At 41.7% G+C, this 18,063-nt stretch overlaps 2 protein-coding genes across 2 annotated transcripts in view; one reads left to right on the top strand and one right to left on the bottom strand.

Annotated features, from left to right (window-relative positions):
- chrna8 (cholinergic receptor, nicotinic, alpha 8) overlaps positions 1–13,479 on the top strand; it is a 94,534-nt gene extending 81,055 nt beyond the window's left edge. Inside the window, exons 6-10 of the mRNA XM_082164595.1 lie at positions 3,517–3,684; positions 8,300–8,494; positions 8,628–8,714; positions 8,837–8,946; positions 12,321–13,479. Coding sequence (XP_082020721.1) covers positions 3,517–3,684; positions 8,300–8,494; positions 8,628–8,714; positions 8,837–8,946; positions 12,321–12,863 — 1,103 coding nt within the window. The 3' untranslated portion in view covers positions 12,864–13,479. The remainder of the gene's footprint in view (positions 1–3,516; positions 3,685–8,299; positions 8,495–8,627; positions 8,715–8,836; positions 8,947–12,320) is intronic.
- Positions 13,480–13,846: 367 nt separating this feature from the next.
- Positions 13,847–18,063, bottom strand: part of dnah6 (dynein, axonemal, heavy chain 6) — a 127,018-nt gene continuing 122,801 nt past the window's right edge. Inside the window, exons 76-79 of the mRNA XM_082164569.1 lie at positions 15,604–15,676; positions 15,290–15,441; positions 14,415–14,637; positions 13,847–14,072 (exon numbers count right to left, since the gene is read on the bottom strand). Of these exons, the coding sequence (XP_082020695.1) occupies positions 13,969–14,072; positions 14,415–14,637; positions 15,290–15,441; positions 15,604–15,676 (552 nt within the window). The 3' untranslated portion in view covers positions 13,847–13,968. The remainder of the gene's footprint in view (positions 14,073–14,414; positions 14,638–15,289; positions 15,442–15,603; positions 15,677–18,063) is intronic.

The raw sequence follows: 18,063 nt of genomic DNA, 5'->3' as shown, positions 1-18,063 counted from the left end.
CTGACCGAGGGGACCCTCGGAACGCAGCTGGCCCCGGGGTCTTCGGTCAAATATGCGTTTCCCCCAGTGAGCCTTCTTGCTGAGACCCTATGCAAAGTCAGGGAGGACGAGGAGCAGGTCTTGCTTGTTGTGCCGTATTAGCCGTATAACTAGTGCTCCTCGCGACAGCCCCTCCCTGGCCCATTCCTCTGAGAGAGGACCTGCTCTCTCAGAGACGGGGCACCCTATGGCACTCGCGTCTGGACCTCTGGAAACTCCATGTCTGGTCTCTGGACGGGACGCGGAGGTTCTAGGTGACCTACCCCAAGCGGTAGTTGACACCATCACTTCCACTAGAGCCCCCTCTATGAGGCGCCTCTATGCGTTGAAGTGGAACCTGTTCGTTGACTGGGGTTCTTCTCACGAGGAGGACCACCGAACTTGCTCGATCAGAGCCGTGCTTTCCTTCCTGCAAGAAGGGTTGGAGCGAAGGCTGTCTCCCTCCACCCTCAAAGTGTATGTTGCCGCGATTACCGCACATCACGATGCAGCTGAAGGTAAGTCATTGGGAAAGCACAACCTGATCGTCAGATTGCTGAGGGGGGCGAGGAGACCAAATCTGCCTCGCCCGCTCTCTATACCCTCTTGGGATTTGTCTCTGGTCCTTTCGGCACTTCAGAGACCGCCCTTTGAGCACTTACAATCAGCTGAGTTAAAAATCCTGTCCTGTAAGAAAGTTCTCCTGGTTGCATTGGCCTCCATCAAGAGGATAGGGGACCTGCATGCATTTTTGGTCGACGAATCGTGCCTAGAATTCGGCCCGGATAACTCTCACATGATCCTGAGACCCCGGCCCGGATATGTGCCCAAGGTTCCTACCTCTCCCTTCCAGGCTCAGGTGATGAACCTGCAAGCGCTGCCTTCGGAGGAGGCAGACCCAGCCCTAGCTTTTCTATGTCCCGTTCACGCTCTGCGTCTGTACGTGGACAGAACGCAAAGCCTCAGGACCTCAGATAACCTTTTCGTCTGTTACGGAGGCCAGCAGAAGGGAAAGGCTGTCTCCAAGCAGAGGATGGCCGACTGGATAGTGGATGCCATCGCCTTGGCTTACGAAGCCCAAGGCGTGCCCTGCCCGCCCGGGTTGAAAGCCCACTCCACTCGGGGTGTCACTTCTTCTTGGGCGCTGGCACACGGCGCCTCGCTGACAGACACCTGTAGAGCTGCGGGCTGGGCGACACCTAAAGGCCAATTTATACTTCTGCGTCGGGTGCGCGTAGAAGGTACGGCGTAGCATACGCATTGACGTGTACCATACGTCGTACCCTTCGCCGTACCCTGACGCGCACCTCCTCAAAAATGTAACTACGCGTCGCGGCGACGCGGACCGCAAGATCTGTGATTGGTCGGCTGGATAGCATCGCGTTTCCTCCTACGCATTTCCGGAATGATCTTCTGCACTCTGCACCGCCCGCCCGCCATTTTTAAATTCCGAAGATCAGTGAAGAGCCATGGAAATAGACCAAGTGACCGAGAGATTGCTTGAAGAAGTGCGGAAATACAGCCATCTGTATGACTCCTTCAGTCGCCATTGCTCGTAGAAACCTAAACTCAAAACAGCCGCGAGGAATGTAAACACAGTGGAACTGGAACATTAAAACCCACCCGCGCCAACTAGTGTTCGGCGGTGTAACTGCAGAGCAACACAGACATTCGCAGAAGTATAAATGCTCACGACGGCGTCGCCTACGTGCGTATCCTACGACGTACACTACGGCGTACACTCGACGCAGAAGTATAAATTGGCCTTAACACGTTCGCTAGATTTTATAGCCTATGTGTTGAGCCGGTTTCTTCCTGTGTGCTCGCTTCAACCAGCTGGTAACACCGAAGTTCTCGCTCTACTGTCGGCTTGCTGCGCCACTCCCTTCCACTTGGAACGGATACAAGCGCCTTCTCCCCCTTCTCAGGCTGGAGCCACCTCAGTGACATTCCATATGTTGCACTGCCCCTAACCGGCCAGTCCATATGCGTATTCTCCATATGGTACCTCCCTTCGGGCAGGATGTGGCTTCCGCAGCGTCCCTCTCCCCTGTTATCCCTATTTATCCAAGAGTTCCATATAATGGAACAGCAGTTTGAACTCTCTCTACGCAGATCTTCCACCCAAGCCAGTTGGGGGTCTGAGAGTCTTAAGTAGGGCGCTGGATGTGGCAGCAACCGTGGCGTTTTCCATGGGAACCCAATTACGTCGTCACATCGACGTTACGTCGAACGTGAGCAACTGAAAGGGAATGTCTCGGTTACTGATGTAACCCTCATTCCCTGAAGGAGGGAACGGGAGACATAATGTCCTGTCGCCACTGTTGCTGACCATCGCTGTACAGCCGTCACTATCTCGGCTCCTCAGCGAAAAACAATGTGTGCGTGCACCCGCTTCCTGTTTATACCTGCGCTGCAGGGCGGGGCACGTGACACGATTTATGCACGCCAACGGTCATTGGCTCGTTGTGTAGACACTCAAAGATTATACGGCTCCCTGAAGTGATCCCAATTACGTCGCCATGTCGATGTTACGTCTCCCGTTCCCTACTTCAGGGAACGAGGGTTACATCAGTAACTATAGGGAATGCCTCCGGCATGACAGGTGTCTGAAGCACATATTTAAACGCGACAATTGTACTGGTCGGCGACAGCCTATGACATCATTATCAGTGCGGCCGTGAGTATAAAAGGGCACCTGAGGAACACGTCATCCACTTCTTTGTCTGAAGGAGAATTAGCAGGCATCCCAGAAGCATGGCAACAAGACGCAGTGTCTCATTTCCCTTTCGAATGGGAACTCGCACTGCGTCTTCTAGAGGAAAATATGGGGAACAAATACCCACTCTGCCATGCTGAATGCATGCCTTGTGACTTACGCACTCAACATTGATTACCAACCTGAAGGACCCCACGATCTCAGTCTCCTTGTCGCCTCAGCGACGCCAAATAAACCACGCATAAGTCATGTGTGTCATTTGGTGTAAAAAACTGAGGACACGGATCGACACAATTCCTGAAGTACTTCTCACTAGTTTATATCTAGGTCGCTTAGTACCTCACAACAAACAGCCCCTAAAGACAGAAGAGAATGATGTGTTCCTGAGGCGCCCTTTTATACTCACGGTTGCACCGTGATGACATCATAGGCTGTCTCCAGGCAATGCAATTGTTGTCGCATATATGTGCTTCAGACACCGGTCATGCTGGAGGCATTGCCCATAGTGCCCTCTAGAGGACGCATTGCAAGTTCCCATTAGAAAGGGAACAAGTGTTATTTTAGTATCATTGATATACTATTATAGTTTAATTTTTACTTTGAGTTCGTGAGTATGTTAGTTTGTCTACAGTTCGTTTTGTAGGTTTAACAATTGTGATATATAGTGTAATATTTAAGATAATTTCAACATTCATTTACAATCCAGCATGACTTTCTTTATTGCCATTATTGATTTTTTTTATATGCTGCAGTATGTATGTTTGTGTGTAACCACGCAGGTATTCTGAAGAGTACATGTTACATAGATGTGCGCTGGTTCCCATTCGATATACAGAAATGTGACCTCAAGTTTGGCTCATGGACTCATAACGGATGGTTGCTGGACCTACAGATGCAATCAGTGGACATCTCTACATACATCCCCAATGGAGAGTGGGATTTAGTGGGTAAGAGTCCTAGGAAACTTGTAAATTGTCATTTTCATATTTCAACAGTTAGTTTCAGTCCTTGAATTGGATTGGAAGGGTGTTGTTCCAAATTATGTAGTCCAACAGTTATATAGTCAGAAAACATTCCACCTATTTCAATTTCCTAATTAAGAACTTAAGTTCAGCTGCTGCCTTAAATTTTTAAGTACAATCAACTTGGTTGTACAAGTAATTTCAACTTAAATTATATTAAAGGTGACATATTATACCCCTTTTCACAAGATGTAATATAAATGTATGGTGTCCCCAGAATGTGTCAGTGAAATTTAATCTCAAAATTTGCAAAGCTTGTCAAATTTGCCCCTTTTTGGGTGTGGGCAAAAACACGCCGTTTTTGTGTGTCCCTTTAAATGCAAATGAGCTGCTGCTCTCCGCCCCCGTTCAGAAGATGGCCGATTCTTTACATAAGCTAATTTCGGATACAATAACAAAACACGCAAATAATCTCACTCATCCAAAGTCTCAGAAATAACCAGTAGCGGAGTGCAGGCTTACAAGAGGTTGCCACTTTTAGACGAATGGTTAGTGGATACATTTATGTAGTTGTTGTGGAGGTTACAATGATTCATTTCATCGACTTGCATGTACCGTCATGTTTAAAGCTGCCGTCGGCAAGTCTGGCAGATTGGGTCGATTAGCCAAAATTTTTAATGTTTACAACTCTCATGCCCCTCCCCACTACCAGCGAGCACCCTCCCATCGAGGTCGTGCTCGTCAGTGCGTCACTGTGCGTGTGTACCTGATTTTCTGTGAACGCGTCCGTCTCTTCAGCATCTATCAACACCATGGACTCGGAGGTAGGCTGCCCTGGCTAATCTATCCATAGATAGCAATAACCGAGGAAATGGAAGCTTGTTAGTAGATTTTCTCTCCGCCATCACGCTTCATGCAATCTCCAGGCGAACTTCAGGCGTGGCGTGTGCATGTGATATTAACGTGCGCGAGTGAGGGGGGATCTGTGGCGTGTGCACGACCTGTGATTGACAGTCAGATCTCACACCCCCCTGCGCTGATTGGACCTGATGAAGCGGGAGCGCTGGATTTTTGCAAAACAAATAACACGCTCCAGGTGGAGTTAGAAGCTCGGGTTTTTTTCTAAAACCACCTTATTTATGTTGTTCTGTCGGATTATAGTGTCGATTACACTGAATATGATAAAAAAAATGTTGCCGACGGCAGCTTTAACTTTTACACAAGTTGACAGTTCCCTGGGGTCTTTATAAGACAGCTGTGAATTTTTTTGGTCAAATAGTGTTCTGTGCTCGTTTGTGCAGCCAACGACAGAACAGTTTGCATGTTTTACTCAAACTTTTGCCATTGCATAAGAACTGGTTACACTGTTGTCGCTTGCAAAACCAAATGATGGCGCCGTGAGTGGAAACGTGCAGATTAAGGGGCGGTAATATTATAATAAGATCCCCTTCCTACGTCAGAAGGGGAACGAAATCTGATCAGCTTATTTTTTTACATGCTTGCAGAGAAAGGCTTACTAACACAAAGTTACTGGATTGCCACTTTTCACGTTTTCTGGGTTGGTAGATGCACCGGGGACCCGATTTTCATGATATGTCCCCTTTAAATTGACTTGATCAAGTCGAATCTCATAACTTAAAGGGCACCTATTATGCAAAATTCACTTTTACATGGTGTTTGAATATAAATGTCTTTTGGCAGTGTGTGTACACAACCACCCTATAATGATAAAAATTCACCCAGTGCTTTTTAAAAAAAAATCCGCATAAATCATAAGCACTGTCTCAGAACAACCTGTTCTCTGATTCAGGGCAGTGTGACATACTTTTGCACAAGACAAGCCCCTCCCACGACTGTTGACCGACACTGCAGTTTTAGCGTAGACCTGCCCTGAGTGAGCTGTATACAGTCCGGCATTGTTTCGTCAGTTCACACTCACAGTCAGCAGCTGTAGACAAGAATGTCTTCTAAGCGATTGAGGTGTTTTGTTGTTGGATGTAAGAATGAACATAGCTATCTTCATTTACTCTCGTTGTTACTCAAGGATGGATCTGTACCAACTGTTTGTGATCCAGCTTACAGTCTCCTGAGTGATAGGCCTGAGTGTGAGAGCGCACACTTTATGATAGCTCATCGAGTCGTTTTACAGATATAAAGTTTGCCAATTTATTAAGTACCCCCTGAAAAGGTGTGTATATATTTGTTTACTGTTAGTAGTAACGAGTGTTTTGTGTAATTTGCTGTCTATGTTGATGATAATGAACGGGAGTGAGAGAGAGAGTTTATGAATAAGACTTTAATACGCACTTCTTATACGGTGTTTATTCAGCTCTTGGTGATTTTCTGGAGTAAAACTGACGCTTCATCTTTTGTGTGATGTACAATAAACTTCAGTGAACTCATCAGTATATTTTTGGCCATCATTCGGATGGGGTCCGCTACAGCAGGCTTGTTTTAATAGTGGATAGAAGCAAATGACAAATACATTATAACCGTAATTAAACTAAACTATACCTGTTCGATCTCCATACAGCATATATTCTCTGACTCTGTAGGCATTATTGTCCGACTCTGGGTCGAAATGAACACCTAACGTTACTGAGTGTTTCTGTTTTGATATTATCATTCCGTGAGATGAGATGAGATGAGATTGTCCAGACAGAGAGCGCAAGCTCGTGAGGCTCCGCCCTCTGTGCCAGCAGCAGCAGCTCATTTGCATTTAAAGGGAACAGCACGTTTTTCTGAGCCCCAAAAAGTGACAATTTAAACATGCTGTAAACAATTATCTGTTGGGTATTTTGAGCTAAAACTTCACATACATACTCTGGGGACATCAGAGACTTATTTTACATCTTGTGAAAAGGCACATAATATGGTGCTTTTTAAGAGCCATCCACAAGTATAGATATGGCTAAATTCCATATATGGCTATATGCCCCTATTATGTCTTTTCAAATATTACCTTTCATGCAGTGTGTAATATAGCTGTTTGAAGTTTTAAAGACCAAAGTGCACAACAAATAAAGTTATTTTGTCTCCTAAAAGAAAGAATCTACCGACCGCGGGAGCAGTTTGTTTTGTAGACCGGAGAGCGAGATCTATGGTGTGAAGTTGTTTTAAGAGGCTTGGATGGCAGGACCAGACCCTTAAGTGTCGATGCCTCCCCTGCCGAGAGATATCTCACAAACGTCTCTTCCATTGGGGGCATCCACGTATACATGCTCACGCATTCCTTTGATGTTAGCATAGTTGCCATGCTGTCATCGAAAAACCATCGGAAAAACCGGCACCATCGTTCGTATCACTGTGGCCCTGTCCCAAATGGCACACTTCATGGATAATTTGGAGAATGTCTTGACTCTCATACCCTCATTAGAGCATTTCATCTGTTATTCTTATGGATTAAGACAACACAGACAGAATTTTAACATCCTGTCGACCACAACAAAGTAATTTACTTTTATATGTAGCATTTTTTTTTATAACAGGATAAAATAACATTGTTATATAATATGTGTGAAATTCGTGTAATTGTGCAACATCATAGGATGTTTTGAACTAATATTAGAAATATTAATATTAGAAATGAATGTTTGCGTGCATGGTGCAGGTTTTCTAATCTCATAATCTGGTCGTGTTTGGATGTTTAATCTCTCTGTTTCTGTCTCAGTCTTTCATTTTTATGCTTTCATTGCCAATGTGACCCAGGGTCTGTTTGACAGATGGGGTCCTGATGGTAGTTGGCAGTGCTTTGGCACTGATTCTGGCTGGCACCAATGGCCAGTTGGGTGCCAAGGTTGTGCAGTGACACAGGCAGTTTGTGAATGGGCATCTTTAACACCACAGGGAGCTACAAATTTGCACACACACAGCCGCAATCTACTGATCATCTAGTAAACATCTATGATAAATAACAAGAATCTTTCTACATCTTTATATGCGTTAATAGGTTGTTTTTCCTGTTTTTCCATTTATCTGATGCATTTGCATAACTATCATTGTAAATGGAAGTTCCCTCCCCCTTCAAACACACCACATCACTCAGGTATGACTTTTGTAATCAGTTACATGACTCAAACCAGCCATTTGCTTTGATGTGATTGTCTCTGAGTGCCATAACAATTCTGACCAGCGTGAAATCCTGATGAAAGCTCTTCATCCTCTGCCTAGTTTGATTAATTACAATTTTGATTTCATTTTTAATCAATTGGAGAGGAGGGCTGTCTGACCCGGACAGATCAAGGCTGTCTCATTTGCAACATGTCATGTCATTGTTTTTTCTTTTGTCTTGCAACTGGTAGAAATAAGGCTTATTTCATGAATTTTTGAGTTTGAAAAAAAATATCATAATGACTTTCTCGTAATTGTGAATTAATATGTCATAACATTTTGAAGAAAAAAAGCTTAAAACAGCCACTTTTCATGCTATTGTCTGTTAGAAAATATCTAATAGTTCTCACAACAACAACAACAAAAAACATTGGATTTGTGCCTTTACTGCTTCATAAAAAGTAATGGGACACCAGAATGTACTGTATTTGTGGAAAATGCCTACTGTTGTACGACATAAACCTGATTGCATTCCTTTGTGTTTTGTCAGGGGTCCCTGGGAAGCGTAATGAGCTGTATTATGAGTGCTGTAAGGAGCCTTACCCTGACGTGACATTTACAGTAACAATGCGCAGGCGAACATTGTACTATGGTCTGAATCTGCTCATTCCTTGTGTGCTCATTTCTGGCCTGGCTCTGCTTGTTTTCCTGCTGCCAGCTGATTCTGGAGAGAAGATATCACTGGGTAAGATAAACATGCAGTAAAGCTTTATCTTTTTTATCATAATGACCAAACATGCATAATTGGGCACTTTTATGTATGAAGGAATGACATTATTTTATTTTCCACTTACTTTTTCCACTTTCCTGTCTGACAGGTATAACTGTCCTCTTGTCATTAACGGTCTTCATGCTGCTGGTGGCTGAGATCATGCCGGCCACCTCTGACTCAGTTCCTCTCATAGGTAAGTTAAGGGCTTCATTCAAATTGGAAATTGTACTAAATCTCATGAAGAACTACTTCTTCGTTGATGTTGTTTTAGACAGCATCTTGCCGATTTAAATGGTTGTGTCTTTGGCTCTGTAGCTCAGTACTTCGCCAGCACCATGATGATCGTGGGCTTGTCAGTTGTTGTCACTGTCCTCGTTCTGCAGTTTCATCATCATGATCCACAAGGGGGAAAGATGCCAAGATGGGTGAGTGAAAACTCTTTCAATTGAGTAGTTCCCTTTCAAAGTGGACTTCAACACTGCATCATCAGCGTGACCAATGTCTGACGCAAATGTGTAAACGCAACACTTTTATTGGCAGATGACAGTCCATGACATCATTACCGGAGCGCCCGTGAGAATAAGAGGGCGCATGTAATGCACGTCATCAGCTTTTTTGTCTTCAGGAGCCAGCTCATGTTTTGACACCTAAGGACACACATTGCATTATGTGTTTGGGTGAGGAGCATGCGCGTTAGGTTCTCAAGGGATCTGAATGCGCCCATTGTGAAAAATTCACATTGAGTAAGCTCTGTTTGCACATGGCCCTATTTTCAAGAGACGGGCTCCGTGGTAGCCGTGGCACAGCAGAGACTTAAGTTGTGGGGATCGCAAGTCGAGGTGGCTGAGGAGTTTGAGAAAGGTATGGCTCTCTCGCGTTCCTCAGTCACTGGCTTGATTGATCTGCTGGATCAGGATGTACAGTCTCTTGAATCTTTTGATCCAGTAGATAGCATGTTTCTGGCACCATCCAGCCAGGATGAGGCGGATGTGGTTGAGGAGGGCGAGGATATCATTTGTAATGAGCCCACTCAGCCTGCCAGCCCCACATGAGGAGTGTTGGAGGTGTGGATGGGCGCGAAAGACAGGAAGTTGCTTGTGGCAGACTTAACAAGCGGTTCCTGTCAGGTCATAACTGCCCCGCTCCAATGAGCCTTCCGTTTATTCCTGAACTTCACACTGAGATGGTCATGAAGGAAGTCATATTCAGCTCGCATCTATCCCTTTCAGCATATTTGAATTCCATCTTCTTAGTTTGCCTCCCTCCACAACCACAGATGGGGTTTAAAGGGATACTTCAGGATTTAGCATTAAGCTTTGTATTAGTAGAAAACCTGTAGTATTTTCGACTATCTACCCTCATATCCCCCTGAAACGAGAGATTTATGTATTTTTTGTCTGGAAAAAATCCTCCGATGACGCAAAAATCGTCATTTTGCGTCATCGGAGGATTTTTTGGCCAGAGGCTAAAGACTACAGCCAGTAGGAGGAGCTGTCCCACATGTCTTCAAGCCGCCCATAAAGGGTGGGATCTCACTCACAGAATGTACACAGTGTCAGCCTTCTTTCTTTGGAAGCTAAGCTAGCAGGTTCTTGTTCTGTGGAGAAAGCGGAGTAGTAGGAGAAAGCTGAGTAGTAGGGGTTACCATCCTCTTTTTCCCGGACATGTCCGGCCGTCGAGATCGTCCAAAATGTCCGGGATTCGGCTTTTGGTTTCTGCAGTCGCCATTCATTGTTTAAATGCACACCTTTTGTTTCAATCTAACTGAATTCATTCCGATTGGTGAATCTGAATGTAGTGTTTACATGAACGCTAAACAAGTGATAGGTTGATGTGCGTTTTAACATTGCTAAGAAAATTCCCGCTCCTCCGTGAGAAATACGAGATTGGTGCGTCTCAGTAATCACGCCACCGCCCTCGCGCCGTTCTCCCGCGGCCCTCAGCCTCGTCCTGCTCGCCACAGTAAACAAGGAATGGCGACTGTAGAACGCAAAAGCCGAATCCCGGACATTTTGGGCGATCTCGAAATACCGGGCAAACTCGTCACGGAGTCTCACTAGTAGCCTAGCCTTCTTGTTTACACATATTGTCAACTGCGCTCTCTAACCGGTGGGCGTGGCTTGGGAGTGGCCTCCTAGGGCAGCGAAGCAAGTGCATTCTGGGAGTTGTTGTCTTTCATCCACATAAGCCAAAAATAAATTTTCTGGCTTTTCTCAGTCTAGAAAGCTCCAAATTCAAAAATAATTTAACATTTCTTCTACATAAATGACCTATTTTAAATACACATTCATCTTTCCAGAGGTGAAGTATCCCTTTAAGTAGGCATATTGCCTCCCTTTAGAGGAATAGACCTGTTTAGTTGACTTTGGTAGTAGACAATGCTAACAAGTTAAGGATGTTTGCATGGGGGGATGTTTGAATTCCTGCTTGTTTTCTGACATCTCACTGCTTTTTGTGCATGATGTTTTTAAGACACTGTGTTAAGAAGTTACACTTTTAAAATCCCTTTTAAAATTGAGACCATGCGCTTTTTTGCCATTCTGCTGCAGTGTGTCTTGGATTTTTAAACAAAAAAGAAAACAAATTTTACAGTTAGAAAAATGCAATGAACTTGCAAACATCACTCAAAGTAACTGGCATTTTTCACCTCATATAAATAAAGTTTATTTTGCAAACTTTTGCACAAAGTTGAGTATTCCTCAACTTTTTGATGCTCTTCTTGTCATTCCCTCAATTTACTGGGTGAGTGTGTTTCTCAACTCCCACAGAGAATGTATTGGCAACGTCCGCTCACTCTACACAAGTGGATATCTAGAGCTAAGGCTGGAATACATTGCACAACTTTTAAAATCTGAACAGATTTTACACTAGGCATCATACAATTGCAGACTTTGTAAATAGAGGAAAAACTGGGCATCATACAACTTGTGAGGATCACAAACTGCTAGGCGTTCAAGGCACTCCGGACACAAACTCATGCAGAAAACATGCGCCTCGTTGCTAGGAATCACATGACAAATGAAAACATAATATGTTATAAAATCAGCTCAAATCATGTTTGATATCTTTGTCTGAGTCTCTGCCCATCATACACAACATGATTTTCTGAGAAATCTGTCAACATCGACAGCCCAAATTCTACAGACTAGCTTTGAATTTCACCAACTGGCTCTGACTCTTCCAGACAGCAAATTGGGGCAAAAATCTGTACAAAAATAATTTATTCAATTCCTTTAGGCTTTTTCATCCACCCTAAAGTCATTAAATCTCTTCACATTTTTGTGGAGCATTACTCCAACATTTCTTTTTCAATTTTTGGAACAATACAAATAATCAGAACTTATGCAATGTTTAACTTAAAATATGGCTTTCTGTTCAAGCAACTAGTGCTGCATTCACAAAAATCCCAATGAAAAAATTGCGTCAGACAAAAATCGGAGAAAATCTGAATATACACAATATGTGGGTGAATTGTAGAATGACTCTAGTGCAGTTGGCATTGTGATCTCCCACTGGAGAGGTAATGAGGTCTGTTTGTATTAAACTTTAATGTATCCTCAGCTACTCTTATGAGAAGAAAAGCTGTCTGGTGTTTCTTATTTGGTTCATGTCCAGTGGGACACACCTGCCGCTTGAAGCGTCTGAATTTTTAAACACACGAACCTTTAGTGGATACTTTCTCCCATAATCTAATGAAATATACTGATTTCATACAGCATATCATCATAATAAAGAGAGGAATGTCTTGTTCACACATCTGAGTGCTTCATCTTTAACAGATTCTTCGTGTTCTTCTTAGGTGCGTGTGATCCTGCTCAACTGGTGCGCCTGGTTCTTGCGCATGAAGAAGCCAGGCGAGGAACGCAAAGCCAACAACAAATATGACCACTCTCCAGCGCACCATGCCAGCGCCAGCAGCATTCAGATGGGGGTAATGCCCGGTCAGCCGTCCTCTACCAACTCAACCACCAACGGTCACATGAACCTGTACTTCGGCTACCACTCCATTGACAACGCTTGTTGCCCACCCAGCAGCGACTCCGGCATGTCTTGCAGCGTTGGTCGAGTCGGCGGGTCACCAAACGAAGAACAGCGGGAGGCAGTGAGGGTGTTTTCAGGCGAACAGGAGATCCATCACATTCTGGCGGAAGTGATGTACATCGCTCAGCGATTCCGTGACCAGGATGAGGCAGAGGCAATCTGTAGCGAGTGGAAATTTGCGGCAGCAGTCGTGGATCGGCTCTGTCTGGTGGCGTTTTCACTTTTCTCCATCATCTGCACCTTTACCATTCTCATGTCCGCGCCAAACTTCATTGAGGCAGTCTCAAAAGACTTCACATAAGTGCAATAGCGTTGCATTTTCTTTTTTTGTTTTTAAAGATATAAAATATAATATAAAAAAACACGTGATTAAGTGTGAGAAGTGTCAACCACCAAAGTCGAGTCCTTCCTCTTCTCATCGTTTTGAGATCAACGTGAACTATTGTTACAATAATTAAGATAAAAAAAACTTGTCAAAGTTATGTATTTTTGAACTTTTCGAACAAACATACAGACCCTAGGACAAGCTGTTTGGGTGATATTGTATGTCTTTATATACTGTATTTGGACTGAGCACTTGAGGGTTGGTTTTTGTAAAGATGTGTTCTGAGTGTGACAACACTTTTAGACACAGCTATGTCTGTGAAGTTTATGTGAAATATAAACAACCAATCCCATAATCGCATTGGAAATAGGTTTCTTTTCATTTCTTGGCTTTAGTAATATTTTTGACATAATTCAATATTGTTAGAATGAAAAGTTATCACTGAACTGTAATATAATTCATACATTTTAGCAAACATTTTCTTTATCAAAGCAACAATAACCTATGTTAACTGTAGAATTAATAAGCTCTGTAACTGTCATCATTTTGACATTTTTTGTATAAATAAATATTACAGTTATTAGTGTTCAAATCTTTCATTTGTGTCCAGTTTGTCCACATAATCAGAGTGTCATTATTTTGTCACTTCATTCTGACCCTGTGCACTGTTGTATTATGTAAAAATACTATGTAAACACTGTGGATATAAGTCATTTATTTAGAAAATATTAATTAAAATAAATAAGTAAAACAATTTAAAGTTCTAGGTGAATCCATGTATTTTGCATAAGTACTTCTTGGCATTTAATTCACACTTTCTGGATATTATGTATGTGGCTGTGTTATGTTTACCTAGTTTTGTTTCACTTACAACTAGTATTTCTACTACTATAAATGTATTGTAGGTGCATATATTCATTTTAGAGGGGAAGGGAAGAGAAAATCAACATTACAGGTCATTTTGATTTATAATTCATTTTTAATGTTTAATGTTTTTTTATTATTATTATTCTTTACTTGTGCTCAAAAACACTAAAAGCTCTGTTGAGAAATGATCTAAAGTCGCGAAGTAAAGCTTTGCTTATTCATTGAGTTGGCAGAGTAGTGCAGAGGCTTTTGAGATCCAGTAGTCACTGGGCCGATTGGATGGCAACATCACAGTTACCACAAAATTTGTGGAGTGTCCTAATAGACAGAACAAAAACATACAATTTAATCAAAGAAAAAAGTACAAATATCATAAGATAACATTTCAAAGCTAAATTCTGATACTAATGGTTTAAACCGGATCTTTTTAAGTAAGGTTTATTTTTTTTATTTTTTTTTTACAATAGCCCACTGGATGTAAATATATGGATGAATGTTTCTGCCTCAGAATAAAAAAAAGTTAATTGTGGGCTAAGTACCTACATTGTAAACAAAGGTAATTGTGAACTGAAGTTTAAAGTCACAATTGTGAGATTTAAAGTTACAATTAACTTATTTTTATTTTACTCTGGCAAGAACAGGATAACCGTTTAAACTGACCTGTAGTTGACAGAGTTCCAGCACGAGCAGAGGTCTTGTACAGTGGTGCCTCGTAGAAGGTGGAAGGTGGAACATAGTTTTGCTGAGGTTCAAAATGCACCACAGGCAGCACGGAGTTCATCACCCTTGACAGCGCGTCTTCAATAACCATGTTTATGTCATCCCAGCGACAAGCATCCATGTACATCCCATGAACCAACACACCATCTTCCATGGAGGGAAGCTACAAAGGCAGACCATAACATATTGAAAACATTAATGATGTGAGATTTAACCATGACAAAAGTGTTTCCTTGATCTTTTGAAATAAAATAAAATAAAATAAAAATGCACTTTGAAAAACGACTGAAAGGCTCAAATTTCTCTTGTTCTCCTTCGAAATGTACAACACATATTCTGTGTTTTTTGAAAGCCATTAATACTTTTGTTCCACAAGGATGCATTCAATTCATCAAAAGTGAAAGTAGAGACATTTAGGATGTTGCAAAAATGTCTATTTCAAATAAATGCTGTTCTTTTAAACTTTCTATTCATCAAATAATCCTGAAAAATTCGGTATCACCGTTTCTACAAAAATCATTATATTTTACAATATTACAATTATTTATTTATTTTGATCAAATAAATGCAGCCTTGGTGAGCATAAGCCAAACCCAAACGTCTGAACGGCAGTGTAATTCAAAGAGAAAAATCATTAAAAAGTAAGTTATGACTGTTATTTGTGCTTAAAAAAGGACCTCAGCGAAACATAAAAATGATATCCCTTGATCATGGGATGTTCATGTTTACAGTATATATCTAAAGTTTTTGTTGTAATCATAATAAAAATATGTTAAAATATCTCTGCAAGTATCCCTGCTTGTTTCCAAGCTGACCTCCTTGTCCATGGCAAGTTCCTTCCCTGGCTCAAGGCTTTTCAGAGCTTCAGTGACAAGAGTCTGGTCTCTGTACACTGGTACCACGTTGAAACGAAAATTCAGCTCATCAATGGGCAGGTTGTATTTACGTGCATGATTCTGCAGTGCACCTGTGAGACAGAACCAACTCTTTATTGAATAAAGGGGTTTCAAATGACATTTGAAAAATCCTGTATACATAAGTTTTGATTACACCTATTTTCTAGGGCCTAAATCTGTTTGGGATTTATTTTATTTTCCAGAGCAGGTATTAATGCAAACTTGTTTCTTACCTGTGAGGAATCCTTGAGGGAAAAATAATCCAGAAATCCAAAAAGACTTGGGCTGACCCCTTGTGATCCAACTCTGTTTACACAACCACACACACAACCAATGGTACTTTACAATCTTGTGAATTCAAAATGGAAAGAACAAAGGTCATTCAAAGTCAAACAAAACAAAAATCCCTGAGGGCAAACAAAGTCAGCTCAAAGGTAAAGCCGACAGTCTTGGATCATTTCTATTTCAGAGCATGTGAAAAAATCAGTAACTAGAGGGTTGAAGGTTCTAGTTGATGGACACAACTACATACATAACCTTAACAAAGACCCTCAAATCATACAGCTTGGGGAGGATATCAGGATATTCCTAAGCTGATAAATAATAAATGCTTACATTAGTGTGCCATAGTCTTTGTAGAGAAATGGTTCACCTCATTTCCCCCCAAAAAAGTTTTGTGTGAGAAAAAAATTCGAATTCTATTTATTCAGTGACAATCTTGCCTTCTGGCTTAGCTCTCAAATCTCATTCACCCTCCAAACCTCCAACTTACTGCTTCACAAGAAATTAGACAAGAATGAGATAGAATGTCAATGAGATATGTGTGCATGCATGTTCTTCTTTACCTCCTCCTTCCCCTGCTTTTCATCATATCATTCTGGAAGGCATTTAGTATAGCACGAGTCATAAGTAGACTAGTTTACTTATAGTCCTTTTTGACAGCCCCATTTCCCATGTACATCCATTATGTAGAAAAGAGAAGCTTGGACATTATGTTAAATATCTCCTTTTATGTTTCACAAATGGAAAAAAAAATGTTTACACAACCATTAAAAAAGTTTAGGTTTCAAAAAGTTTTTGGTTTTAAAAAACATTTAAATGAATGTTTATTTAGCAAGACTTCATTAAATTGATCAAAAGTAACAGTAAAGACATTTATAATGTTACAAATAGTTTCTGTTTTAAATAAATGCTGTTCTTTTAATCAAAGAACCTTTAAAAAAATGTATCACAGTTTCCACAAAAATAGAAATATCAAAATATTACTGTTTTTATTGTTCAAATGAATGCAGCCTTGGTAACCTTAAAGGTGCTCTAAGTGATGTCACGCATTTTTTAGGCCAAAACTTTTTTTGTCACATCCAGCAAACTCCTCACAATCCACTAGCTGCCTGTCCCCTGAACACACTGTAAAAAAATGCGGTCTCTGTAGACAGCCCAGGCTCCACAAACGGCAAGAAAAACAAACTGGCCCAGCCTTGGCCACGAAACATAACAAACAGTGTTCCAGCCAATAACCGACAAGAATGATTTGGGGATGGGAGTTGGGGGGTTAGTGCGCGTGCACATGAAGGGGGGTGTGTGGTGAGTGGAGGAGAGAGAAGCATGAAGAGGGAAGTTAGCTAGAGGAGAGATGTCCTAGACAACGACTAACGTTAAAATTGTATATTCTTGAGAATTTTTATATGGCCCACACACGACCAAAGAGACGACGTTCTGATGAACAAAAACAAAGAATAGGGAAAAGGAGAAGGAACGCGAAGTCCCGAATTTACATCGGAAAAGCGTTCAAAAGGTGGCGAGAACTCGGCCAGCAGAAGGGCTTCCGATCCGACATGCAGGTGGCTCTGTTTTTCCTTGACAGGTGGGTAAATCCAGTTTGTTTTTTCTAAATGGTTCATGACTGTTTTAGGAAGCACGGAAGGGAGGGGAAGGGATGAGGAGGCCTCCGTTTTGTTTGACTATACTTCGAACGTAAACAAGAAGTGACGTCATCCAGCTTCGCTTAGAGCACCTTTAATAGACTTAAAATAATTTTCAAAAAACGTACCGACCACAAACTTTTGAATGGTAGTGTATGTGTTTGGAACGATATGACAGTGAGAAAATGATGACAGAATTTACGTTTTTGTAAGAACTATATATTTCTGAGGAGAATAACAGCAATGGGTAATTAAAGGGATAATTCACCCAAAAATGAAAATTCTGTCATCATTTACTCACCTTCAAGTTGTTCCAAACATGTATGAGTTTTTTTTCTTCTGTTGAACTTTCATAGTAGGAAAAAAAATAGTATGGAAGTCAATGGTATGTCGTCAACTGTCTGGTTACCAACATTCTTAAATATCTTTTGTGTTTAACAGAAGAAAGAAACTCATACAGGTTTGGAACAACTTGAGGGTGAGTAAATGATGACAGAATTTTAATTTTTGAGTGAACTATCCCTTTAAGTTTTCTCTCTCATAAATGATATATGTTGTAGTGTACCTCTGTCAATTCATGCTGATATAGAGGAAAATTTCTCACTTCACTGCTGAAATTTAAACTAGTCCAGTTACATATCCTGAGCCTGTTTGCCGAGTTCAGAAACACAATTTTTTTTTTTAATTCATCCATATTAACATGAGCTTATCGTGTGTGTCTGTGTGTTATATAACAAGAGCACTCAGACCAGCCACACGGAACAGCACATC

Source organism: Leuciscus leuciscus (genome assembly GCF_965113295.1).
Source record: "Leuciscus leuciscus genome assembly, chromosome: 3".
NCBI lineage: Eukaryota > Metazoa > Chordata > Actinopteri > Cypriniformes > Leuciscidae > Leuciscus > Leuciscus leuciscus.
The sequence above is the reverse complement of the archived record's forward strand: the minus strand, read 5'-3'. Positions and strand labels throughout refer to the sequence as shown.